Genomic DNA, 27,650 nt, shown 5'->3' with positions numbered 1-27,650 from the left:
TGGTGAGAAGCAGACAGGATAAGGGAAATCTGGGACATTGCATGCAAGACTAAGGTGACTTGAGTTGGTAGAGGCTGTCCTTGTGGCTCGGTGGATGGCAGTGCCGGAGCCCTAGGGGGTATTGCAGCTAGCAGTATGTCTGTGTTCGGACCTCTGGGTGGAGGGATCGTGAGGGGTCCCCCTTGTGACTCTTTTGTAAAGGCTCTTGAAGGCCTGATCTCCTTGAAGTCGAGGAAGCATGCGAGGCAGCCGGTGAAGAGGGTGCCACGTCTGAATCCACGACCAGGAGAGGGGAAGGCTCTATGGGTCTCTAGTGTCCTGAAATGTCCTTCTTGGGTGTCTTTACTGATGATTGCATCGATGGCATTGGCGCCAACTTGCTTCAGTGCGTGGATGTCCTTTGCTTATGTTTTGATCCCAAAGCATGCGGCTGGTCTCCTGCGGACACGTCAGTGCTTCGGTGATGCGGAGCCCTGATGCCACTCGGCATAGTCTTCGGCATCGTCAACACTCTTGACGCATCTCACTTTGCAGCCAGCCTGGACGAACCGGGAGGCCCCACCGAAGCGGCCCTGGGACGCATCGACTCGTTGGCGGCCGGGGGGGGTGGGGGGCAGTCGACGCTTCTGAAGAGGCATAAGAGCCAGATGCCGCTTCTCTCAGTTTTGCTATTTTGGCGGCCCTCTGCCGCTGGACACGGAGGGACATGAATCCACAGACCCTATAGGCCTTCTGGTCATAGTCTGCTCCAAGGCATAGTTAACATTTGGTGTGGCCGACGGTGACAGACATGATTTTGCCGCACTAGCAAAATTTGAAGCCTGGTGGCCGTGGCATGTCGAATGAAGTGGGAAGAAAAGGCTGAGGCGAAGATGAAACACCTTTCCCACAGGTTTTCTGTCTTTAACTGCCGCTGAGAAGGAGAGGAGTTTCGTGTGTAATCAGGCACGTGGAAAAAAAAACGGACTGAGGAGAATGAGGGAAGCAGGGGAGGATCCAAGCAGGCACACTACACTAAAAGACTCTGTGTTCTAAGAGAGCTCCGCCATCTAGCCACCCGGAGGACGTCCCAGTCAGCATGGCTAATTCATGCTGCTTATCTACGGGGGAAAAAAAAGACTGCAGAAAACTGGTAATACATTTGTATGGTTGTGCCATCTTCCACTATTGAAATAAAGACTAATAAATTATGCAATTTAGTCTATCAAGTTCCTTTCATTCTTTAGTTTTCATTCCACTATAAATGGACAAGTATAAAACAGTTGGATAGCTGTGCACATGCTTGTTCATCTTTCAGTATTCAAAGAAAAAGACTAAAGACAATTGGTAACAGTTATAAGTTATGCACATGGTTGTGCATTTGTTAAGTAGTGAAATGAAGTCTGGATATTATCTTTCAGTTGTAAATAAAGATGGCGCTGTAAAAAAAATCTAAGTAACATGTTTATTTTTAGTGTTGTCTTTCGAGGAGCTCAGAGGGATGACCCGATATCAGATAAGTCGGAACGCTCGTACAGTTTTATAATTGTTGATTTACAAGTATGCTGTCTTTGAGAAAAGCTATATACAATTTAAAAAAAAAAGATTTTTTCACCATTGGTGTGTCACACACAAAAGAAAAATTAGATGGAGGAGGTCCGTTCATGATTATAACACGGTCAGATCACCCGGTTGGGGTTCATGGTACTAATATATGAAACGTTCCTCTTTCCATAACAAACATTTTTTGTGTTTTGATAAGAGAATTGATATAGATAACTTTTGGCAACGCTACACGCATCACCCGATATCGGGGTACACAACTGTTTATATTGTGCAAGGAAGTTTCTAAGAGGTGATTTGCTGGTTTATTTGTTGTTACATTGTATAAATCCCTCTAAATTGTAGGGTGCTAGAAACAATATCCAAGCATCTGAGCTGCAAGGAAGATGGGGCAAAGAAGAAGCACTATGGGCTGACCTAAAAAAAGATGATGGGGCATCCGTTTTTATTGGAGTGGTTTACAGGCCTCCAAATCATATAGAAGAGCTTGACAGAGATCTGGTTGAAGACATCCAAAATATGGGAAAGAAGGGAGAAGTGGTGATTGCTGGAGATTTTAATCTGCCGGATGCCTGGCTACTCTGCCAATCTCATACTGACAGCCTGCACAACAATCTCAAAACTTAATCCCACAGCTTCCCATATTTTGTCATTTATTCCCCCCTCTGTCTAATCATCCTGTTTCCTACAGATATCTAAGACTATTTTATCATTATACTTGAACTCAGTCTATTTAATGTACCTATCCTTTGGTACATCTTATCTGGTTTATACTCAATATGCGTATCCTTTGGGATATCTTGCCTTGTTCATATGTTTGACATGACAGTTCTCAGATTGTTAATTGTTGTTTTTCTTCAATGTCTTCAATAGTTTTATGTAACATGTTATAATTTGTAAACCGGAGTGAAGGCTACTCTGCTCTACCTCGGTATATAAAAAAATGCGAAATAAAATAAATAAAATAAATGTAGACTGGAGAAAACCTTCAGCGGAATCTAACAATAGTAGCGAGATAGTGGATGCCCTGCAAGGGGCTCTGTTCAAACAAATGGTAATGGAAACCATGAGGGAGGGAGCTATACTCAATTTAGTGCTCACCAATGGAAATAATGTCTCTAATGTCCAGGTGGGTGCCCACCTCAGCACCAGTGATCAAACGGTATGGTTTCATACCACAAATAGGATATGGAGAAGTAACACGAAGACCTGAGTTTTGCAGTTCAAAAACACGAACTTTGATGAAATGGGGTAGTATTTGGAAGAAGAACTAGAAGGATGGGAGAACAAGAGAGATGTGGAACAACAATGGACCAAAATAAAAGTATCAATTACCAAGGCAACTAATCTATAAGTTAGAAAAGTAAAGAAAAGCAAAAGAAAAATGAAACCTATCTGGTTCTCAAAGGAGGTGGCTGACAAAATAAAAGCTAAAAAACAGCGTTCAAGAAATATAAAGGATCCCAAAGGGAGGAGCACAAGGAAGAATATCTGGTGGAACTGAAGGAGATGAAGAAAGTAATCAAGACAGCAAAAAGTCAAGCAGAAGAAAGAATTGCCAAAGAGGTAAAGCGAGGTGACAAAACATTTTTCAGATACAGAGAAAGGAGAAAACTTCCAAGTGGTATAGTGAAATTGAAAGGGGAAAAGGATCAATGTGTGGAGAAAGATGAAGAAATGGCAGAAATATTAAATAAATACTTCAGCTCTGTGTTCACTAAAGAGGACCCTGGAGAAGGACAGTCACTAGATAAACAAGAAACTGGAGGGGAGTGGAGTAGATGTAACTCCATTTACAGAAGAGAATGTATGGGAAGAGCTAGCAAAACTAAAAATGGACAAAGCCATGGGGCCTGATGAGGTTCATCCCAGGATACTGAGAGAGCTCAGAGTTGAGCTGGCGGGTCCACTGTGTGACCTATTCAATAGATCCCTAGAAATGGGAGTGGTGTCCAGTGACTGGAGAAGAGAGGTGGTGGTCCCGCTTCACAAGAGTGGGAGCAGAAAGGAGGCTGGCCAGTTAGCTTCACCTCTGTGGTGGTGAAGGTAATGGAGTCCCTGCTGAAAGAAAGAATAGTGAGCTATCTACAGTCAGAAGAATTGCTGAGCCAGAGACGGCATGGATTCACCAGGGGAAGGTCCTGTCAGACAAATCTGATTGACTTCTTTGATTGGGTGACTAGGGAATTAGATAGAGGAAGAGCACTCTATATCATCTACTTAGATTTCAGCAAAGCTTTTGGTACAGTCCCACACAGGAGGCTTATGAATAAAATGAGAACCTTAGGAGTGGGTGCCAAGATGGTGGCCTGGATTGCAAACTGTCTTCTTTCCTTCAACCAATGTGTGATGGTAAATGGAACTTACTCTGAAGAGAGAGCAGGGTTAAACGGAGTGCCCCAAGGATTGGTGTTGGGACTGGTCCTGTTCAATATCTGTGTGAACAACATTGCGGACGGGATAGAAGGTAAGGTTTGTCTTTTTGCAGATGATACTAAGATCTGCAACAGAATGGACACGCCAGAAGGAGTGGAGAGAATGAGACTGGATATAAGGAAGCTGTAATAGTGGTCGAAGATATGGCAGCTGAGATTCAATGCCAAGAAGTGCAGAGTCATGCATATGGGGTGTGGAAATCCGAAAGAACTGTATTTGACAGGGGGTGAAGGACTGATGTGCATGGAGCAGGAGAGAGAGCTTGGGGTGATAGTGTAACAATCTGAAGTCAGAGAAACAATATGACAAGGTGATAGCTAAAGCCAGAACTTCTCTGATTTTCGTACTGTGTTACAAGCCATGGTTTTTTCTAAAATTGATTATTGTAATGCTTTGCTAGTGGGCCTGCCTAAAAATGCCATACACCCACTACAAATCTTACAAAATACTGCAGCTTGTATCCTCACGAATACGCCCATCAAAGAACACATCACTCCTATACTTAAAGACCTACACTGGCTCCCTATCCATTATCGTATACAGTACAAGATATTATCACTTATCCACAAATCCCTCCATAACCCAGAAATGAACTGGCCCTCCAATTCCTTTCAACTCAAGAACTGGCCCTCCAATTCCTTTCAATTCAGGAACTCCAGCAGGCCTACTAGAAAACCCTACATAGCCACCCTGCAAACCCCCTCACCAAAACTCTTCAAACATGTATCCACCAAAGCTCGTGCCATATCCCTAGCTGGCCCTATGCTATGGAATTCTATGCCTACTGACTTACGCTTGGAACTGTCTCCAAAAACCTTTAAACAAAAGCTCAAGACATGGCTATTCACAAAAGCCTACACATGATCTGCACATGTTCTTGCTTTACTCCCTTCTCCCTCTCCTCTTTACCTCTACCTCCTCTCTCTCTTTTCCATTAAGTTTAACCTCGGAAGACGACACCCCCCTTTTCCTCTAACCTCTCACACCTCCTCTTTACAACAGCCAACACTAGGCTCTTTCCTACCTTTTTCACCCTAGCTCCTTCCTTTCCATTTATAAAACTGAAGAATTTGCTCATTTGCAGCCCCACTTGTATATAATCCCTTCCCCTCACACCTTTCTCTTTTCCTCCCCTACCCAAATTTTTATCCTCTCCTTCCCTTGCCCCCCCTTATTCTCCCTTGACTCTGTTATAAATTGTAATGTTATAACTACTTTATATAATATTATCATTATATATCTACTTATATTTTATAAATTGTTTTGTTGTTGTTACATTTAACAGTTTTTAATGTAAAGTTTTCTCAGTTGATTTTCTTACTGTTTTATGTAAAACGCAATTGCGGATTTTGTTCTATGTACACCGACGTGATATCTCTGATGAGCGGCGGTATATAAAAACCAATAAATAAATAAATAAATAAAGAATGCTGGGCTGCATAGAGAGAGGAATATCTAGTAAGAGAAAGGAAGTGATGATCCCCTTGTACAGGGTCTTGGTGAGGCCCCACCTGGAGTACTGTGTTCAGTTCTGAAGACCGTATCTCCAAAGGGACAGAGACAGGATAGAGGTGGTCCAGAGAAGGACGACCAAAAAGGTAGATGGTATTCATAAAATGACTTATGAGGAGAGATTGAAGAACATAATATGTACACCCTGGAGGAGAGGAGGAGCAGGGGTGATATGCTATAGACTTTCAGATTCTTGAAAGGTTTTAATGATTCATGGTCAACAACAAACCTTTTACTCTGGAAATAAAATAAGTAGAAATAGAGGTCACGATTTGAAGCTCCAGGGAGGAAGACTCAGAACCAGTGTCAGAAAGTATTTCTTCACGGAGAGGGTGGTGGATGCCTGGAATGCCCTTCTGGAGGAAGTGGTGAAGACTAAAACTGTGAAGGATTTCAAAGGGGCGTGGGATAAACACTGAGGATCCATAAAGGCTAGAGGTTAGGAATGAAGAGTAGAGCCATGGCGGCAGCTTGCCGGAATGTTGGCTACTACCTTGTGATTACTACCCATATTCAAAAAGCCTTTGCACGGTTAATGCAACCCCAACATTGCTCTCTGCTTCAACAGCAAGGGAAAATGTGGAATAGAGGATTTGCATTCATATAACAACCAAAAAGGACTGAACTTCACAATCTGGGTAAAGCGTGGGGGTAGCTTGCTTATCACGGTGGTTACTACCCTAAACCAATTAAGCCTGATACATCACTTTGAATACCTATACAACATTGCTCTCTGCTTCTACGGCAGGGGGAAATGTAGAAAACAGGATCTGCATTCAGACAACAACCAAAAAGGACTGAACTTCATAATCTGGGTAAACAAATAAGCGTGGGGGTAGCTTGCTTATTATGGCGGTTACTACCCTAAATCAATTAAGCCTAACATCACTTTGAAATTATATACAGCGTTGCTCTCTGCTTCAACGGTAGGGGGAAATGAGGAAAAAGTGATTTACATTCAGACAACATCCAACAAAGCATCGATCTGTGCAGTCTGGGCAAACAAGCATCGGGGTAATTTGCTGGATGCAGTGATTACTACCCTTAACCATAAGCCTTATGCTCACCTTTGATGCAACTCCAACATTGCTCTCTGCATCAATGAAAGGGGATGGCAGGAAATTTGAATCAAACAGTTATCAACAAGGTTGATGAAACAGATTAGTATGGGAAAATAAGTGTGGAAGCTTGCTGGGCAGACTAGATGGGCCGAATGGTCTTTTTCTAAGGTCATTTTCTATGTTTCTATATCTGGAGGGCTGCCTGCCTTTGAGAGGGAAGAAGAAATTGTGTGAAACCAATTTGAAAGTTTGGCCTATCTACATGTATATGACTGCGCCTTGGTGTTATACCGTAAGGTAATGAGTTTGTCCTGGGGAGAGGAGCAGAGACTTTTTTTGATGTGAATCTTGATTTCATGTTGACATGTTGGAATATTTTATAACCTCAATAAAGATATTTTATTGAAAAAAAACAGCTACTTCAACTAAGATGGAGAAGGTGAAGAACCATCAACGTTAGTAAAAATGTTTCACCATCAAGCCATATTTTCCTCACAAAAGGGTGGTGCTCCACCATAGAAAAGGAATCCCCATAGAAAAAAGCAGAGTTGCTTACCTGTAATAAGTGTTCTCCCAGGATGTTAGTCCTCACATATGGGTGACATCATCAGATGGAGCCCTGTCACGGAACACTTTTGTCAAAGTTTCTAGAACTTTGACTGGCACACTGAGCATGCCCAGCATGCCACTAACCCTGCAGCCAGCAGGGGTCCCCCTTCAGTCTCGTTTGTAGCAAAAAGTACGAGCAAAAAATAAAATAAAACGTAAGCAAACCCAACTCCACAGGGTGGCGGGCGGGTTTCGTGAGGACTAACATCCTGCTATCCTGGGAGAACATCTGTTACAGGTAAGCAACTCTGCTTTCTCAGCTACAGGCTGAGTCATACGCATGAGGCCAAGCAGCACCGAACATGTGCAACAGACACAACAACTTGGGTGCTGTTCGCAAGGATGAGGCAGCCTGAAATTCACAGCGAGTCGAGGTAGGACGAGTTGGGTTCCTACACTGGAAACAAATTTCTTAGTACAGACAGGCCAAAGACAAAATCCTGTCATCCAGCCTTGTCCAGGCAATAGTGAACTGCGAAGGTGTGGAGAGAGCTCCATGTCACAGCCTTGCAGATATTAAACAGTAGTGTGCTACTGACGTTGGTATTGCTCTGACTGAGTGTGCCTTCACTCGTCCCTGTAGTGGAAGGCCTGCTTGCTCGTAACAGAATGCGATACAGTCTGTCAACCAGTTTGACAGTGTTTGCTTGCCCACCGTATTCCCAAGTTTGTTCTTATCAAAAGAGACAAAGAGTTGGGTGGACTTTCTGTGAGCTGTAGTGCGGTCTAAGTAAAACACATGCTTATAGTCCAAAGTGTGGAGAGCTCACTCACCTGGGTGAGTGTGAGGTCTTGGAAAGAGAGTGGGCCAGACTATGGACTGATTTAAATGGAAATCAGTTACCACCTTAGGAAGGAATTTAGGGTGAATGCGGAGAACCACCCAGTCATGGAGGAACCTTGTGTAGGGTGAATAGGTCGCAAGGGCCGGTAACTCACTCAACTCTGTGAGCAGATGTGATGGCTACTAGGAAAAAAACTTTCCATGTAAGGTATCTGAGTTCGTAGGAGTGCAAGGACCCAAAAGGAGTGTGCATGAGCCGTGCAAGTACTACATTGAGGTCCCATGCCACGACTGGCCGTAGAGGAGGCTTAAGCTGTACTAAGCCTCTCATGAAGTGACTCACCAGAGGTTGAGCCATTATTGGGGCATCCCCTATTCCTTGATGGTAAGCAGAGATGGCACTAAGGTGCACTCAGATAGATGATGTCTGGAGACCAGATTACGAGAGGTGCCAGAGATAATCTAACAGACTCAATGTGGGGCAAGAAAAGGGATCCAAGCTCTTTTGTGTGCACCACAAGGTAAATCTCTTCCATTTAGAGCGGTAGGATTTCCGCGTGGAAGCCTTCCATGAAGCCACAAGGACTTGAGATACGTCACTTGATAGGTTGAGTGGTTGTAGTATCAGTCTTTCAACATCAGGCCGTCAGGGAGAGGGCCTGGAGGTTTGGGTGGCATAACTTGCCGTGATTCTGTGTTATGAGGTTGGGCGCGTGCCCAGGCAAATGAGGTCGCGAAGTACAGGAAACCAAATTTGGAACGGCCAGTACGGGGCTATGAGAATCATTAAGCCCCGGTCCTGTTGTAGCTTCACAAGAGTCTTGCTTATTAGCGGAATCGGATACGCATAAAGCAGGCCTTTGTTCCAGGGATGGGCAAAGGCATCCCTGGCTGGTGTATGCTGGTCCCTGTGCAGGGAGCAGAAGTTTTCCACTTTGTGGTTCTGACTGGACACAGAGGTTGATGGTCGGATGACCCCCCACCGGTGGAAGATTCTGCTCGCAACAGAGGGATCCAGAGACCATTCGTGGGGTTGGAAACTTTGGCTGAGGTGGTCCGCCAGTACATTCTGTGTGCCCGCTAGATAAGTAGCTCACAGAAGAATGGAATGCGACAGGGCCCAGACCCAAATCTGCACTGCCTCCTGGCAAAGCAGATAAGAGCCCGTGCCCCCCTGTTTGTTGGAGGTACCACATTGCAACTTGGTTGTCTGTTTGAATCAGGACAACTCTGTTGGCGAGATAATCCTGAAATGCATAAAGGGCGTACCACATCGCTCAAAGCTCCAGAAAGTTGATTTGATGGGTCGCTTCGGCTTTTGTCCAAATCCCTTGAGTTTGAAGGCCTTGGACGTGGGCTCTCCAAACTAGGTTGGAGGCGTCCATAGTTAAGGTCACCTGAGGAGCCGGTTGTTGGAAAGGAAGACCCACTTGTAAGTTGGCTTTGTGTGTCCACCAGGCAAGGGACAGACGAAGCTGGCTGGTTATGTGTACCATGGACGACAGCAGCTGAGTAGCTTGATGCCACTGGGATTTCAGAGTCCATTGGGTCACTCTCATGGCAAGAAGTGCCATAGGAGTGACATGGTTTGTTGATGCCATATGGCCAAGCAATCTTAGTAACTGGCCAGCTGAGGCTCTTCTTCGACGGTGGATAAAGCTGGCAAGGTTCAACAGCGTAATCGCACAGTCGTTGGGTAAGAATGCTCTGGACAGTGTCGTGTCTAGGTCTGCTTCTATAAAGGAGAGAAGATGAGATGGTGTCAACTGGGATTTGGAGTAATTTATTAGAAATCCCAATGAGTTTAGGAGCCTTATGGTGAGACCGTGAGAGTCGAGGGCTCCTTGTTTTGTCTGACTTTTTATGAGCCAGTTGTCCAGGTATGGAAAAACATATACGCCTCTACTGAGTAACTGCACAGTCACGACTGCCAGGCACTTCATAAAGACTCGAGGAGCCAAGGCTAGGCCGAATGGTAGTACCTTGTATTGATAGTGACTGCGGCCCACCACAAATCGCAGATATTTGCGATGAGGTGGGGAGATCGCAATATGGGCGTATGCGTCTTGAAGGTCCAGAGAGCAGAATCAATCCCCTTGTTGAAGTGGAGGAAGCGTGGTGCCTAGGGTTCTCACAGGACAAGCAGGATGGTTGTCCTCACAAATGGGTGACATCGAGGATGGAGCCCACCACGGAAAACTTCTGTCAAAGTTTAAACAGAACTTTGACTGGCCCCTACTGGGCATGCCCAGCAAGGCACTGACCCTGCAGCCAGCAGGGGTCTCCCTTCAGTCTTCTTTTTTCCGCGCAGCAGTTGCCACGCGGTGAAAGGAGCTCTCTTACCACGTTCCTGACAGGAATTCGGTATTTTTCTTTCCGAAGAAAATTTGCCCCTCAGGGGTCTCCCTTCGACAAATTTTTGTCACCTCCGCGGAAACCGGTAAGTTTTTTGCCTTTTTTCTTCGACTACCGTTGAATTTGGCCCTCGAGGCCTGTTGGCAATTACCGAGCCCGCGACTAAATTTGGCCTTAAGCCATGGCGACGGGGTTCCGTCGATGCCCGGATTGTACCCGGACTATGTCAATCACAGACCCCCATAGGGTTTGTGTTTTGTGTTTGGGTAGTGAGCATGATGTCCTGACTTGCACCAAATGTGCCCTAATGACACCTAAGGGTCGCAAAGCCAGGATGGAGAAGATGGGGCTCCTCTTCCATGCACCCACCCCAACGCCATCGATAGCATCGACGTCATCGGAACCGGCACCGTCGAAGTTGCACCACCATCGTCAACCCTCCGGTGACCGTCCACCATCGATGACTTCTCGGCCGTCGACTCCTGTCCCCTCCCCGGATGGGCGAGGAGACCGGAAGGACAAGCATCGCCACCGACGGCACAAGTCTCGGCCTGTCGAGGATCCACAGTCATCGACCTCTGAACAAGCCGAGCCACCGACTAAGAGGCCTCGTTCAGACTTGGCACCGTCCACGTCTCGTTCGCAGGCATCGAGGAAACCCTCACCCTCTCGGGGTGTGGGAGCCGTGATCCCACCGGTTACGGTGGTCCCTCCGGCTCTGCCTCAGCCTCCCTCTCCCGTCGAGCCGGGTATTGTTACCCCTGGTCTCCGGGCAGAACTGGACCGGCTGGTCCAGGAGGCCATCGAGAAAGCGATGCAAAGATTCCAACCTCCATTGGCACCGTCTCCGGCACCGATTCCGGCACCGCCACCGGCATCGACCCCGGCACCGACTCCGCCACCGAGGAAGGAACCGACCACCGAACCTTTGGTGGAAGCGCTGGCACCGCTACTACAACGTATGGAGGCACTTGTACATGCCCTCCCATCGATGATTCCAGTAGCACCGACAGCGCCATCGTCTCCGACTGGATTTTCATTGGCGGGAGAAACTCCGTTCCTGATTCCCCCTTCCGGGGTGGTCCCATCGGTGCCTTCTCGTATATCTCCACCGATTTATCCTTTGGCTCCATCGGTTCCAAGACCGGCACAGACTCCATCGGCAGCACCGAAACCCTCGATGCCGTTCCCAGTACCGATTGTACCACCGGTTCCTCCAAGGTTTCCTTCGATGCCTTCGGATCCTCAACCAGGTCCATCGGGGCTTCAACCCCCAAGTGATCCCTATGATACCTGGGGTGATGATACATCTTCTGACACAGATTTACCATCACCGCCTTCTCCTACAGAGAGTAGAAAAAGATCTCCTCCAGAGGATCTCTCCTTTATTAATTTTGTAAAGGAGATGTCCGAAATTGTACCTTTTCAGCTGCAATCTGAGACCGATGACAGACACCAGATGATGGAACTGCTTCAATTTTTGGACGCTCCAAAAATCATCGCTTCCATCCCCATTCACCAGGTGTTTCTCGATCTCTTAAAGAAAAACTGGGAATCTCCTTCATCTGTATCACCAGTTAACAAGAAGGCTGACTCCACATACCTTGTCCAGTCAGCACCAGGCTTTCAAAAGCCTCAACTGGATCATCGCTCTGTTGTGGTGGAGTCCGCACAAAGAAAAGCCAAGCGTCTCAAGCCACACTCCTCCACTCCGCCGGTCAAGGACAATAAATTCCTAGACAGTGTGGGACGGAAAGTGTACCATGGAGCTATGCTGATTTCTCGCATAGCCTCATATCAACTCTACATGACGCAATATAACAGAGCCATCCTTAAACAGATGCAAGATTTTGCTGACACATTACCTGACCAATACCAGCCACAGCTTCAGGCCCTTCTTAACAAAGGGTTTGAAGCGGGGAAGCACGAGATCAGAACAGCTTATGACATCTTCGATGCCTCCACAAAGGTTTCAGCTACTGCCATCTCGGCCAGACGTTGGGCTTGGTTAAAGTCATCCAACCTTCGCCCAGAGGTCCAGGATCGTTTAGCGGATTTACCCTGCTTAGGGGACAATTTGTTTGGAGAACAAATTCAGCAAATAGTAGCTGAATTGAAAGATCACCACGAGACGTTGAAACAACTTTCTTCTGTTCCGTCTGAGGTTTCCTCCAAACAACCACTTAAGAAGGACTCAAAGAAGTCGTTCTTTCGGCCACGCCGTTACTACCCTCCATCGGCCAGGCCTCGTCCAGCTCGATCCTCTACTAGGCCTCAGCCGCGTCAGCCTAGGAAACAAAGGCCTACTGTAGCCCCTCCTCCTGGGCCTGCGGCTGGCCTTTGACTCCCCTGTAGGGAACACATGCCAAACCCCTCTTCCAGACATTCCTGTAGGAGGTCGACTGTACCATTTTCTACAACCTTGGTTGCAGATCACCTCAGATCAGTGGGTGCTAACAATTATCGCACAGGGTTACCACCTCAACTTCATAACTCTTCCGGCAGACTCCCCGCCTCTTCAAGCGTGGAGTCTATCCACCCATTTGGCTCAATTACAACAGGAAGTGTCTCTTCTTCTGCAATCAAATGCTATAGAACCCGTTCCTCCCTCTCAACGAGGCAAGGGATTCTATTCCAGATACTTCCTAATACCAAAGAAATCAGGGGGACTACGTCCCATTTTGGACCTTCGAGCCCTCAACAAATACCTTCAAAAAGAGAAGTTCAAAATGGTAACCCTAGGCGCGCTGCTCCCTCTGCTACAAAGAGGGGATTGGCTGTGCTCTCTCGACCTCAAGGACGCTTATACCCACATTGCGATCACACAATCCCATCGCAAATATCTGCGGTTTCTCGTAGGCCACGACCATTATCAATACCGTGTCCTACCTTTCGGTCTGGCTTCTGCCCCACGAGTCTTTACCAAATGTCTCGTAGTGGTAGCAGCATTCTTAAGGAAGGAAGGTGTCCACGTCTACCCCTACCTGGACGATTGGCTAATCAGGGCCTCCACCCAACAGATAGCTCAATCCTCCCTAAAATTGACAATTCAAACACTCCTTTCCTTAGGGTTTCTTGTCAATTACGAGAAATCTTGCTTAGTCCGGTCTCAAACCTTATTCTTCATTGGAGCAGACTTGGACACCTTACAGGCAAAGGCTTACCTTCCTCTTCAGAGGGTCCACACCCTAATGTCCCTGGCTCGCCAGCTCCAGTCTCAGAACACTGCCACGGCTCGCCAGTTCCTCATTCTCCTAGGACACATGGCATCCTCGGTTCAAGTCACTCCCATGACCCGACTAGCCATGAGAGTAACACAATGGACTCTACGACACCAATGGATTCAAGCTTTTCAGCCTCTGTCCTCCATAGTCACAGTCACACAAGCGCTGCGCCTATCCTTAACCTGGTGGACGACTCAGGTCAACCTCCTTCAGGGCTTACCTTTTCTTCCACCGGATCCGCAAGTAATCCTAACCACCGACGCTTCTCACATCGGTTGGGGAGCCCATGTGGACGACTTTCAAACCCAAGGGTTGTGGTCCAAAGAGGAGGCCGAACACCAGATCAATTTCCTGGAACTTCGAGCAATCCGCTATGCGCTCCGCACTTTCAAAGATCATCTCTTTCATCAGATAATCTTAATCCAGACGGACAACCAAGTGGCCATGTGGTACATAAACAAGCAGGGAGGCACAGGCTCCTTCCTTCTGTGTCAGGAAGCTGCGCAGATCTGGGCGGAAGCCCTCTCCCACTCCATGTACCTCAGGGCCACTTACCTGCCGGGAGTAGACAATGTATTGGCAGACCAGCTGAGCCGTGTCTTCCACCCACACGAGTGGTCACTCGATCCTCTGGTAGCGACCTCTCTGTTTCACAAGTGGGGTTCTCCCCGCATAGACCTCTTTGCGTCCCCTCAGAACCACAAAGTGGACGATTACTGCTCTCTCATTCGGAGCCAGCACTCTCGGCCGAGGGATGCATTCTCCCTCAAGTGGACAACCGGTCTGCTCTATGCATTCCCTCCACTCCCTCTTGTGTCAAAGACTCTCGTGAAGCTACGCCAGGACGGAGGAACCATGATCCTGATAGCACCTTACTGGCCACGCCAAGTATGGTTTCCAATACTCCAGGATCTCTCCATCCGCAGGCACATTCCTCTGGGAAAGGACCCGCATCTGCTCACTCAAAACGACGGATGCCTCCTCCATCCCAACCTCCAAGCCTTGTCCCTGACGGCATGGATGTTGAAAGGTTAGTCCTTCAACCATTTAACCTTTCAGATTCCGTTTCTCGGGTCCTGATAGCTTCACGAAAGCCTTCCACAAGAAAGTCTTACTCATACAAATGGAAAAGGTACACATCATGGTGCACTTCTCAGTCCCTTGATCCCCTTTCCTGTCCAATCTCCAAATTCTTGGACTATTTATGGCATCTCTCTGACTCAGGTCTTAAAACCTCTTCTATCAGAATGCATGTCAGTGCGGTAGCCGCCTTCCATAAGGGTATTGGGGGTAATCCTATTTCAGTGCAACCCCTAGTAACACGCTTTCTTAAGGGCTTACTCCATCTAAAGCCACCCTTGCGTCCTCCGGCCCCATCCTGGGACCTTAACCTGGTTCTTGGTCGTCTAATGAAACCTCCTTTCGAACCTCTGCACTCCTGTGACTTGAAATATCTCACTTGGAAAGTGTTATTCCTTTTGGCTGTTACTTCAGCTCGCAGGGTTAGTGAATTACAGGCCCTAGTTACCTATCCGCCTTACACTAAGCTCCTGCAGGACCGGGCGGTACTCCGCACTCACCCTAAATTTTTACCTAAGGTAGTTTCGGAGTTTCATATCAATCAATCTATCGTACTACCTATCTTTTTTCCCAGGCCCCACTCAAACTCTGGAGAGCAGACCCTGCATACCCTAGACTGTAAACGGGCTCTAGCTTTTTACCTAGACCGTACAGTTTCTCACAGGAAGAGCACTCAATTATTCGTCTCTTTCCATCCTAATAAGTTGGGACAACCTGTGGGTAAGCAGGCTCTTTCTTCCTGGTTGGCGGACTGCATTTCTTTTTGCTATCAGCAAGCTGGCATTCCTTTTCAAGACCGTGTTAAAGCACACTCTGTGAGGGCCATGGCGACGTCAGTGGCACACCTTCGATCGGTGCCGCTTCCTGACATCTGCAAAGCTGCAACCTGGAGTTCTCTCCATACTTTTGCAGCCCATTATTGTTTGGACAAGGCTGGAAGACAGGACTCCATCTTCGGCCAGTCTGTCTTGCGTAACCTTTTTCCAACCTGATGTACCAACACCCTTCCACCTACCCGGTAGGGTGCGGATGCCCTTTCCCAAATTTCTCCTCAGTTGTTGTGCCTGCTGCACACCGTTGGGTACATTTGGTGCAGGTCGGGACATCCTCAGCTCGGTACTCACCCATTTGTGAGGACAACCATCCTGCTTGTCCTGTGAGAAAGCAAATGTTGCTTACCTGATGTAACAGGTGTTCTCATAGGACAGCAGGATGTTAGTCCTCACGAAACCCGCCCGCCTCCCCGCGGTGTTGGGTTCGTTTTATTTTTACTTTCTAGGCACTGCCTGTAGCTTTGAAAATCAGACTGAAGGGAGACCACTGCTGGCTGCAGGGTCAGTGCCTTGCTGGGCATGCCCAGTAGGGGCCAGTCAAAGTTCTGTTTAAACTTTGACAGAAGTTTTCCGTGGTGGGCTCCATCCTCGATGTCACCCATTTGTGAGGACTAACATCCTGCTGTCCTGTGAGAACACCTGTTACATCAGGTAAGCAACATTTGCTATACCATCCTGAACCTTTCCTTGCGAAGAAATGTATTCAAGGCACGGAGGTCCAGAATAGGCCAGAGGCCACCGGTCTTTTTTGGAATAAGGAAATATCTGTAGTAGAACCCTTTTCCCTGCTGATTCTGTGGAACCGGTTCGACAGCTCTGACCGACAGAAGGGTTGAGAGCTCTAAATCAAGTTCTCCTGTGTGGTCGTCCCAACTGCAGGATGGATTGGGTGGGAAGTCCAGGGGTATTTTTGAAAAATTTAGACTGTAACCATGGGTTACAATGGACAGTACCCACTGGTCCGTGGTGACTGGATGCCAATTTGTTGCAAAGTGGCACAGGCAGTCCCCCACTGGAATATGGCTGCTGCTCTCTGGGAAAGAGTCAAAATCCAGACGCGGGGCCAGCTTGTGGAACTGGCTGTGGCCTAGATGTTCTAACTTGGCGCGCATGTCCCTTCTGAGGTGACCGAGCCAGTCGTGCACGGGATGCAGGAGGGTGATATCTGCGTGGCCTGTAGAACTGTTTCTTGGATTCTCTACGTGTAGCCCTGCGGGCTACAGAGGGAACCATCTGGGGAGACAGTTGACAACTGGCGCAGGGTCTCATGATGGTCCTTTAACTGGGCCACTGCGTCCTGGATCTTATCCCCGAACAGGTTGTCTCCGGTACAGGGTAGACCTGCCAGTTTGTCCTACACTTCCGGGCCTAGGTCTGAGGCCTTAAGCCAGGCCCAGAATCAAGCACTGATGCCTGCTCCTGAGACTCTGGCTGCTGTTTCAAAAGAATCGTAGGCAGCTCTGACTTCATGTTTACCTGTTTCCATTCCTTTTTGTAGGATGGGAGTCAAGGCTTCTTGTTGTTGCTGAGGTAGTGTCTCTGCAATCTCTTGGACTCATTTACAGAGATTTCTATTATATTAGGTCATGTATAGTTGATATGCTACAATTCGCAATATCAATATGGACCCTTGGAAAATCCTTCATCCCAGCACATCCAATGGTTTTCTGATCCTTACCAGGAGGGGCAGAAGAATGAGGACGTGATCGTTTAGCCTTTATCTGAATTGATTCTCCTCTTCCCGCAGGCCACCACTGCTAGCCAGGGCTCCTGCTCCCATGTGGCCGGCGCAGACCTGTCGGGGTCCCGGAGCCCCTGGCCATTATCGAGGAAGAGGCTCCCTCCTGTTCAGCCATTTCATCCCTAATTGGGGTATGGGGCTGGGCAGCTTGTTCCTCGGAAGCACGTTGTACCAGTGGTGTTCTGTTATCCGGGCTTGAGGACGCCTCCTCACAGGGACTCCTAATCTCTCCTTCGACAGGAGTACCAATGGAATCATCGGTTCCTTGTTTCCCCAGCTGTGTCAAGAATTTGTGTATTTCTAATTGCGTTGAGGTTGAGGGTATAGGGTCCGGAGGGAAGACACGAATTTTCCCCTTCCTCTTCGCTGGCATAACTAAAACACGGTAAATGAGATAAAAAACTTGACTATGCAGCACATTCCTTTTGAATTTAAATTGAAATTAATCTTGAGCTCCGTCGGGCTCCGTTGGGCAAAGTCGCGCGCGCCCGGCTTTGACGACGCGCCGGAGGGGAGGTGCTTTTTCTAGTGTTCTTCCGGCGCCTCCCTCTGACGTCAGCAAGCCGGCGTCCCGATCCCTCTCGCCAAACAAGCAGATAGAAACAAATAGATCTCACGCGGCAAGGTAGGAAATTCAAATAGCCTCGGCTTAGCCTTTCTTTTTGCTGTCCATGAATAGGTATTTCAGAAAATGCTATATTGTTTGCCATCTTTTCCATCTCCTTTCCCAGTTTCTGGAACTCATTCTGTTCTGCTTGGATACTGTTTCTAGCAATGTCGTTGATCCCCAGATAGATGATAACGATATTATAGTCTTTACTTTTCTTCTGTAATTGCATTGACTACCTGGTGTGCATTTGTATAAACTGAAGCTCCAAGAAAGCATTTAATTATTGTGTCCTCTGCAAAATAAGATGCCAGAATAATTCCTCTGATTGAACATCCCAGGAGAAAGAGCTTTCTTTTGAGACTTGGTAATGTTAGAGTTTGAGTGCAAGAGATGTCTTCCTTTTCAGGCACCACTTAATTTTCTGTTGCAGGCGTAGCTTCATTTTCCAGTGTAGAAAAGGCATTATGTAAGGGTATCACCAGAAAGAGTGGATGTCTCATTGCCACTGATCTTATTCTATCTGAACCCACCAGAATCCATTTATTCCTAGATTTGACTCCTCTGTGAGAGTGGGTGCAGATGTCCTGGCTGTTTTTCAGTTGAGTAACAGGATGTTTCAAGGTCACAGGTCTTATTCTACCAGAGCCCACCATAATCCATTTTTTCCTGTTTCTGAATACTCTCTGAGAGTTGGGGGGATATTCTGCATGTTGTGAGGTAGGAGAGGTTTTTTGAAGTTCAGACATTTCTTCTTTCAGAAGAATCCGTTCCTTTTTCATTGCAAACAGCTGGAGGCAAATTGGACAAGTCTTTAATCTCCAAAGGGTGAGTCTTGGGACATACACTTAATAAAACAAATCAAATAAATCAAGCAAATGTGCAGAGAAAATATTCAATGTCCACACATAATTTTGAGTGAAGAAATTATATTTTTGAAATGGCACCTCCACAGTGTTATGACAGGGTATGATTCAAGACGGGTCCCCCAACATGGACACGTGTTTCGCTGTGAGGCTGCGTCAGGAGGGACAAAACTATTTTATTTTTTCTGTAACAGGTCTGCCTGATTTATTTGATTGGTTTGCATGTAGCAGTGCTCCCTTTTCATTTTTTGGATCATTTACACCTAATAAAAGACATTCTGATATGTGTAAGTGAGGTGACTTATTCTATCTTAACTAATGTATAAGTTGTTGCATTAACCTAATTCTTTGAGAACTATTTAAGAAAAAAAAAAACTTAGGGGTGGTAAGGATTAAATAAGTCTTGTAGGTAAAGTTCCTGTATTCCTTTTTAAACCACACACCAGGGTATTTAAATAATAATTAGCAAAGTTTCTACCACCCATGAAAAATTGCAATAATCCAGCAGCACACCAAGACAAAATTAAAAAAAAAAAAAAAGCATTTATTGGGAAAAATGAAAAGGAGAAAGACTAGGAGAAAACAATGCCTCTATTTCCTAAAAAAATGATTTGCAATATTCCAGCCACACACGCAGAGAATAAAAAAACAGCAGGAATACAAGCAATATATAGTGGGGAAAAAAAAACTATATTAAATGAGACTTCAGATGTATCCATGTAGGAGTCAGGAAACTGTTCAGCCCTTGGCCAGGCCACATGTGCTTTACAATAACTAACAGTGAAACATGGTGAGCATATATGTCTGAGTTTCCTGGCTGGGACCTGGACCCCCTTAGGCTCAAGGTTGGCTTAGAGCCAACTGCCACGAGCAGAAACACAATTAGGAATTACAGTGCAGTACTCATTTATTATGGGCAGCACCTTAGTGACAAGGGTCCAGAATCTGCTCAAGATGAGGAACCAGGAAAAAACAGCAGATAAAAGCCTTGCGTCTCTGGAATGTAGCGGTTGATAAATGGAAGAAATAAATACCAGAGTTTATAACAAGGGATAAAGAAAACAGGAACAAAGGCGGTGACCAGGAAATAGACCAAGAATCATGAAAATGAATCAGCAGAGAGTACAGAGTTGGAAAAGAGATACCCGTTATGGATGTACATTTGTTTGAAATGAAAATGTAAAACAGGATGAATTAACCTGTTTTTGTTTTGTATTAAACAAAACATATTTGGCCCTCAAAAAACAAAAATTTTACTTTTTGTTTTCCAAAAGGTTTTGTAAATAGCTTGCACTGTTTGCAGTACTTGGCTGAAAAAAACAACCCAAAAATGAAATGCAACCCCCTCCCCTCCAAGAAAACCAAAAACAGAAAACAAATTTTGGCCATGCACATCCTTAATACCGTTGTCTACCTAGGCTAGCTCCTGCTGAACTGTCAGGATACAGCAGAATACAAATGTGGTACATGAGACAGATTATGGTAAACAGGCTGGACAGCAATACCAAGGAAGCCAAATATTACCTTCTGGAAGGATACTGGTTCAAGACTGGCCCATATCTGAAAATATAGTGGTAAATGGTACAAATATATTTGAAAAAGGTAGATTTTAAGATAGAGATGAGCTAGTGTGATTACAGGATTCAGACTTTGAAGATCAGAAATTACTTTTGGTAGGCTGTTTCTCTGTGTCAGATTTCTTTTAATGTGAAATATTCAGCAGTTTAATATGCTACTTTATATTAGACCATAATAGAAGCTGACCAGCAGATGGAGAAAGAGACACACTGATGAAATGATGGAAGGCATAGTCAATTTGGTATAATTCTAGCCCCAAACCAGTATCTTACATATACTTCTCAGCAGTTTGTGCCATCACCACTTTAATACATTTTCATCATGTATGTCAAGTTTTGCTTGTTTTTTGCAAATTTTTCTAATGCATGCTAATAATAGATTGTGTTATATACAGAAAAGTGGTCAGCCATACCCTTTGCCCTTTAGTGCTACAATAGTTATATCTAGCAGAAATGACTTTCATTAGATGCATCTTTTGTAAAATTAAATTTATCTTTCATTCCTAGTGACTTATAGACGAACTATAAAGGAAGCGTTTTTCAGCTATTAGTGGTAAAATACTACATACTGCTGATTTATTGCAAGGTTCTCTTTGTTGCAAATTCTCATTACAAGATCATCTTCAAAGGGAGCTAACTTTTCTTATAGTTAAATACTATAGAATTTATTCCATCTCAAGAAAGGAATCTGTTTTTACTCCAAATACTTTTATTCTCAAGAAATCAGGCCATTTATGTCACATTTTAGATCTGAGACTTGAACTTTTTTTTTTTTGACTGGGCAGTTCTCTCACAGGACAAGAAGGATGGTAGTCCTCACATATGGGTGACATCACAGGAGGGAGCCCAGTCACGGAACACTTTTGTCAAAGTTTCTAGAACTTTGACTGGTCCCTACTGGGCATACCCAGCATGGCAGTAACCCTGCAGCCAGCAGGGGTCCCCCTTCAGTCTTCTTTTTTCTGCGTAGCAGTAGCCACACGGTTAAGGAGCTCCACAGAGATTCCTGACCGGAATTTTCCTCACAGAATTATTAAAAAGTTTCATACCCCATAGGGGTCACTCCTTCAAATTTTTAACTCCGCAGTACTCCGGTAAGTTTTTACCCGTTTTCAGTTGATTCCCGTCGAGTTTGGCCCTCGCGGCCTACTGGCCGTAGACTGTACCGCGGCTCGAGTTTTTTCATGGCCATGGCGTCGGGGTTCCGTCTGTACCCGGACTGCAATCACACCATGTCCATAACAGACCCTCATAAGGTCTGTGTACTGTGTCTCTGATGTGAGCACGATGTCCTGACTGGCACCAAATGTGCCCTAATGACACCAAAAGGTCGCAAGGCCAGAATGGAGAAGATGGAACTTCTCTTCCGTGCTCAAACCTCGACGCCGTCTATTGCATCGACGTCATCAGAACTGGCACCAGTATCGACCACCAGCCGGTGACCGTCCGGCATCGACGACTTCTCAGCCTGCAACTCCCTCTGCTCCCCCCTCAGGACCAAGGGGATCATAGTGAGCAACATCGCCATTGACATCGGAAGCCTTGGACCATCGAGGGAGCGAAAGAGTCTGGTAAAATACCGTGACCCTATGAGTAGTGGTCCTACAAAATTATATGGTCATTGGATGGGATACTAGCTGGTATAAATTAATTAAATAAAGAAACCATGTTCACTGACATTTGATGTATTGTACCAAAATATTTACCATAATTGAGCAAATGCCTTATTAATCTGTATCAATAAAACAGATAAATACCTTTGAAGACTTCTTTTCCTTTCCTATGGCTCAACTATTTAGTTTTAGTCTTCCTCTGATGGTGACGTTTGCTGAATCGAGTCCAGGGGCTCCTGACATTCATCCCCATTTCTTTACAAAGGAAGAACAGAAAAAAGACACTTCTGGATAAAGAGATATCTTGAAGGTGGTCACACCCTTTGGCTGACAGCTGGGATGTATCCTTAGTAGTGTGGAGAGGATAACTGGGTAGACAGGAGAAAAAGGCTATCCAGCCCTGTCAATTACTAAGCTATCATCATGTAAACATACACTCTGCATCCACAAATAAGATTAATACAATTGCCTACATGCTAGTAAAATACCTCACCTTGGGCACACACACAGAACCGACCTTCACCAAAGTACAGAAAGACCACACATTATAAATATGGAGATAGAAACTGGAATGGAAAACCAAAAAAAGCCAAAAAAAGTGGAGAAATGGAAAGAGAAATATAGCACCTAACACAGTCCCAAGATCTGCAATAATGCACACAAACTAATCTGCACAAAGTTAAACCTGCTTTATGGAACATATAACAACCCTATCTATGAAAAGGCAACCCTACAAATATTAAATCAGGTCCTAAACTCGAATACACCTCCTAAGAGGTGTATTAGATCAAGTCCCCAGTCTGAGTTGAACTTGAAAGAGACAGCCAGAAGCACAAACTCTTGAGGAGAGATAAGGAGAAAGCTTAAATTAGTTAGCCAAACCTGCTGTTCAAAATCAATAGCAGATAGTGTCCAGTTAACATCTTTGACCAAGGTTTAACTGTTTGACACCCTCCCACCCCTAGGTTTGTGTTTCTAATATAACCTGCCTAAATTCATAAATGGCAACAAGGTAAATTAGTATTTCCCCTAATTGCTATCCATCAGAAAAATTACCAAAATGAGGTCTATCCAGTGCAACTGTTGTGGCGCCTTTATATTGAGGGTAATCATTTGGAAACTTAAGGCTTGCCCCATTTGTTCATAACTCTTTACCTTGGAAAAGGAGCTGACTGAAGTTAAAGCTGAATTAGCTTCAATAAAGAAAGTCTCAGCCACTGTACATTATTCAAGAATTAATTTCCCATTACCACTGAATAACCAAACTTAAAATGCCACCTTTACTTACCATCTCCTGCAACTCTCCTACTCCTTTCCCTTGAAAGCACATACTAGGAGCAGCAGCGGCTGCTGAAGCTCTGTCCTTACGGTCCTCTTCTTTGGGGCCCACAAGTCACACACACACGGCCGGTTCAAGAGTATTTGGCACCCTAGGCGAACCTTCAGTAATGCAACCCTTCCCCTGGATTATGTATTGGCAGCAGCTCCGGCACAGCGCCCCCTCCTTTGGTATTGGATTTGTTGCAGGACCTCTTGTGCTGGTGGGAGTTTGCAACCCACCCAAAATTGTGGCACCCTAACCTGCCCAGACTCTCTCTCACTCACACCTCCCTGCCCAGTCTCTGTCTCTCACACACACCCCAGTCACACCTCCCTGCCCAGTCTCTGTCTCTCACACACACTTTGCTTAGAGCCCCAATGCTGTGTTCCCCTTTAATTTCGCAGTGGCAGATTTCCCAGTGCTGCTGCTGCTGCCTTCTCAGCCGCACTGAAGCAGCAAACATTTATTTTAGAAAAATGCCACAGCACTCAAGCCTTTCTTCTAGCTGTGGGGATATCCTGAGGCTCCCGCGGCCCCCCATCTGCCTGCTTTTACGGCCGCTGGGAGCTCCAATTGCCCCATCTGAAATCAGCCTGGCTGAGTGCCACTTTTACTTCAAATGTGGTTCTGCCGCACTCACTGGGGGAAGGAGGAGACTCACCGGAGCAACCGGCCTCTGCATGCTCGCTTTGGGGAATCCCTACTCTATCGTGGTTCCTGGCGTGGCTGGCCTCTTTTCTGTGTGGCTCGCCGCATGTCAGCACTTCCAGCCCGTGGCTTGAACACTGCCACTCCTCCCAGCCCGATGCCCCCCTTCTTCCTGCCCCACCAGCCAATCAGAGGCTTCCTCCTCCCACTGGCAGGAAGAAGGGATGAGGCTTCCGATTGGCCCGCGGGGGCAAGAAGAATGGAGGAGGCTTCCGATAGGCCCGCGGGGGCAGGAAGAAGGTAGGAGGTTTCCCATTGGCCCGCGGGGGGCAGGAAGAAGGGAGGAGGCTTCCCATTGGCCTGCGGGGGCAGGAAGAAGGTAAAGGGAAGTATTACTGGGGCTGTGGGACACCGGGAGCCTCAACACACCAGCTGGTTTTATTAATTTTTTTTTCTCCCTTGGGTGCCTGCTGATGCTGCCTGCTTTTTATTGGCTGCAGTGTCTTGCAAAGAAGTTTGGGTGGGCCTGAATGGAAAGTGGATGGGCCACTGCCTACCCAGGCCCACCCATAGCTACGCCACTGGTTTCTGACTTGTACTTTTCTTTTAAAGTAGAGTCACTCTAGAGATCAATGAGCTTCAGTTGTAATTCTTTGGGGGCTTTTTCATAGTCAGATAACACCAGTTTCGGTGTGTTTTTAATCTTCTCAGAGCCCAAGAAGAGTGGGAAAAGTCCATGTGCAAATCACTCAGTTTTGCAATACCTGGCTGATTGCTCTGATGACACTTCTAAGCCTTGGAGTGTTGACTTCACACACTTCACATTACTCTTCAGTTTTGAAAAAAATAATAGCTTGACTTTTGAAAGCTTTAACACTAGAATACAATTCATGCATTCTTGCCTTGTAGTTTCAAATTAAGATCATTTAAATGTGCTATGATATCCACACCAAAGGCAAGGTCGCATATCCAGTTTGGATTCTTTAATTCTGGGAAGTCGTTTTCTTTCCCTTTCATTTCCAAGAAACGGCTAATTTCATTTTGAAGTTCCCATACATGCTGCAACACTTGCTAACTTGCCTCCCTTTCACCCTATTACCCCGACCCTTAAACCCCGCTAACGAGAGTATTTTTTTTGTTACGACTTACATGCTGTCTATAGCAGAAGTAAGGTTATGTGATAGGGGAACCTGGTTTGCGTGTGTAAATACATGCTGGATTAATGCCACAAAGCCGGCCTGCCTATGCTCCACCCAGACCACGCTCCACCCCTTTTTTGCCAAACCTTTATCTGCTTACTGGGAGATACACGCATGGATGCGGACCTTTTAAAATCCGCGTGGCCTGCAGGCGACTGAGCCATGCGTGTATCTCCCGGCTTTGGCGTGCATAAGACTTTTAAAATTCACCTGATAATAAAGATCTCCCTTAGCTAGGGTTGGAGGTCAGCATTGGATACAGGTTTTGTTGACTTGCCATGCACGCTGCGATGTTATGACCCTTAACACCGGTTTTAATCTGAGGGGGCAGGGCCTTCCTTTTCCTTCCACACCCATCATCTTCTCTTTGCCCTAACCCGGCATTCCCATTTGTTCTCTACTAGACTAGAGGTAGTTTTCTTGAGCTGATTGGACTCTATCACATATGTTTGATAACTTTTTTTCCTTAAGATTAATAAGAGGCGTGCGAAAAGACATTGCACATGAGCAAGAGGCGGACTTGCATTTCTGTTGTAATTGCTGTAGCAGCTGGCGATGCTGTTACTAGGTTACTGCTGTCTCCGGGCCTTAACAGGAGTCTCTGCAGGTAATGGGACTGTTTGGCCACTTGCTTATCTCCTCCCCCCTTTTCGGTACCAATGTCATTAGCAGAGGCTAGCACTTGGTGTCACGCGATTCAATGCGTCATTCAAAGGGGACATTTTAGCCTTTGCTGAGGATGATGGCACTTGGCAAGCACAAAGTAATCGCAGGCTGCACCGAATGTAAATTTTAAAACATTTACCGAGCCGGATAAAAGTCAGTGATGGGCCTGATTTGGTCTGAGGACCATAGTTTGCCCACCCCTGCTCTGAGAGATGTTGCTTAAGCTGCTTACTCTTAAGAGGTGGTGTTTTCTGGTAGGCATCCAAATGAAGTTTGGAGCTGCAAGTTCTATTGCGAGGAGATTTTTTGGATGAGGTGGTATAGATTCTCATGCTTCCTTCGTTCCTTCCTAAGATAGTTTTATATCTTTTCATCTTAACTGGATGGTATGTCTCCCTTCCTTTTAAAGGAACTTGTATGGGTAAGTGTGCTCAATTTCATCATTTAGATGTTATGAGAGTTATTCTGCTGTAATTGAAGGTCACTAATAGTTTCATTATTTTGGAGTGTCATTTCTTCGGTTTTGTGGTTCTAGAGTGTTGATAGCTCATTGGAGTAAGGAAATGATGGAGAGGCTTAGATATTCAAGGGATTTCCGTTTCCCAAAAAATTGAGGGTATTCTTACCAGGGTACAGGCAGCTTTCTGGGCAGAACTTTGCCTGATGTTACCATTGGAAATTTGAGGAGTAGCGATTCAGTCTTCCTTGCATACTTATTCAAAGCACTATCATCTCTTGAGCCAGGGAAGAGGCTTCATTTGGTTCAAAAGTCTTGAGAGTGAGCCTAGCACTGTCTCACCCAGTAGAGGGATAATTTAGGTACATCCCATGTGTCTGGACTTATCTGGCTGGATGAGCAGGAAGGAGACATTAGTTCTTACCAGATAATTTCCTTTCCTTGAGTCCGTCCAGACCAGTCCCGGACCCTCTGTTTTGCCAAATGTATTATCATGATTCATTTTTAGAATAACTGCTAGTGTGTGCTAGTTGGCACGCTGGCTGTTTAAGGTAATAACCTGCATTCCTTAATAAGGTTTGTCTGTTCTGTTTGTTTCTCTCTTGAAAGCCTCTGGTTTTTGCTTTTTTTTTTTTGTGGTGGGGGGGTTGAGGGAAAGTTTAATGAATTAAAAATGTTTATCTTAGCTTGTTACATAGAATATTGACAGGCTGAGGTTAGTACAGGAGTTTATAAGATGTAATGTCAGCAAACCTGTAGCCTGTCTCCATCTGCTACTTGGGAGGCATAACCCCTGCATCTAGACTGGTCTGACTGGACTTAAGGAAAGGAAATTATCAGGTAAGAACTATTTTCTCCTCCTTCCTATCTTTTTTTTTTTTTGTTTCACACTTCTCCTTAAATCAGCTTCCTGAGTATCAAAAAATGTGCTTTTCACCAAACAAGCTTGCCAAACTTATAACAAGGTAGGAGGATCAAATGGAACACACAGGGAAAGCCAACAGAAGATATGAGAATGCTTCTATACAAATCAGTTGCGAGACATCTGGTGTATTTGAGTCCATTTTTGGATGCTTTGTTTCCAGCAGTGTATAAACACGTGTATTTATTTACTTCCATTTAGCTAACACTACTGATAGAAGTTTGTAGTAATAAACAAAAGCATAGAACAAATAATTAAACATATAAATTCACATGATTCTTTGATCCTATAATGATGTTTGAATTAACAATCCTGTCTCTAAAGTGTTTTTTGTTTCCTGGGCCACTTCTATCATTCAATTCATAATCTTGCTTTCTTTCTCCAAGTGAGATCAGCCGTCTGGACCTAGGCCTGATCGTGGAAATGTGGAACAAAGGGTTGATTTGGGATACAATGGTGGGGACTGTGTGGATTCCTTTGAAGACTATTCGACAATCTGATGAGGTTAGTCTTCATGCTGTTTGCTGTTAAATTATTCTGGCTGCAATTGTATGGTTAATAGACTATTAGAACCAATTTGGTCTCTAGTTTTCTTCC

At 45.6% G+C, this 27,650-nt stretch overlaps 1 protein-coding gene across 3 annotated transcripts in view; it reads left to right on the top strand.

Moving 5' to 3' along the window:
• The window catches only part of UNC13B (unc-13 homolog B), a 1,232,326-nt gene that overhangs the window by 67,960 nt on the left and 1,136,716 nt on the right, over positions 1-27,650 (top strand). For all 3 annotated transcript variants that reach the window (XM_029581856.1, XM_029581857.1, XM_029581864.1), the window contains exon 4: positions 27,440-27,557. In XM_029581856.1, coding sequence (XP_029437716.1) covers positions 27,440-27,557 — 118 coding nt within the window. The remainder of the gene's footprint in view (positions 1-27,439; positions 27,558-27,650) is intronic.

This window comes from Rhinatrema bivittatum, chromosome 1, assembly GCF_901001135.1.
Source record: "Rhinatrema bivittatum chromosome 1, aRhiBiv1.1, whole genome shotgun sequence".
Lineage (NCBI taxonomy): Eukaryota > Metazoa > Chordata > Amphibia > Gymnophiona > Rhinatrematidae > Rhinatrema > Rhinatrema bivittatum.
The sequence above is the reverse complement of the archived record's forward strand: the minus strand, read 5'-3'. Positions and strand labels throughout refer to the sequence as shown.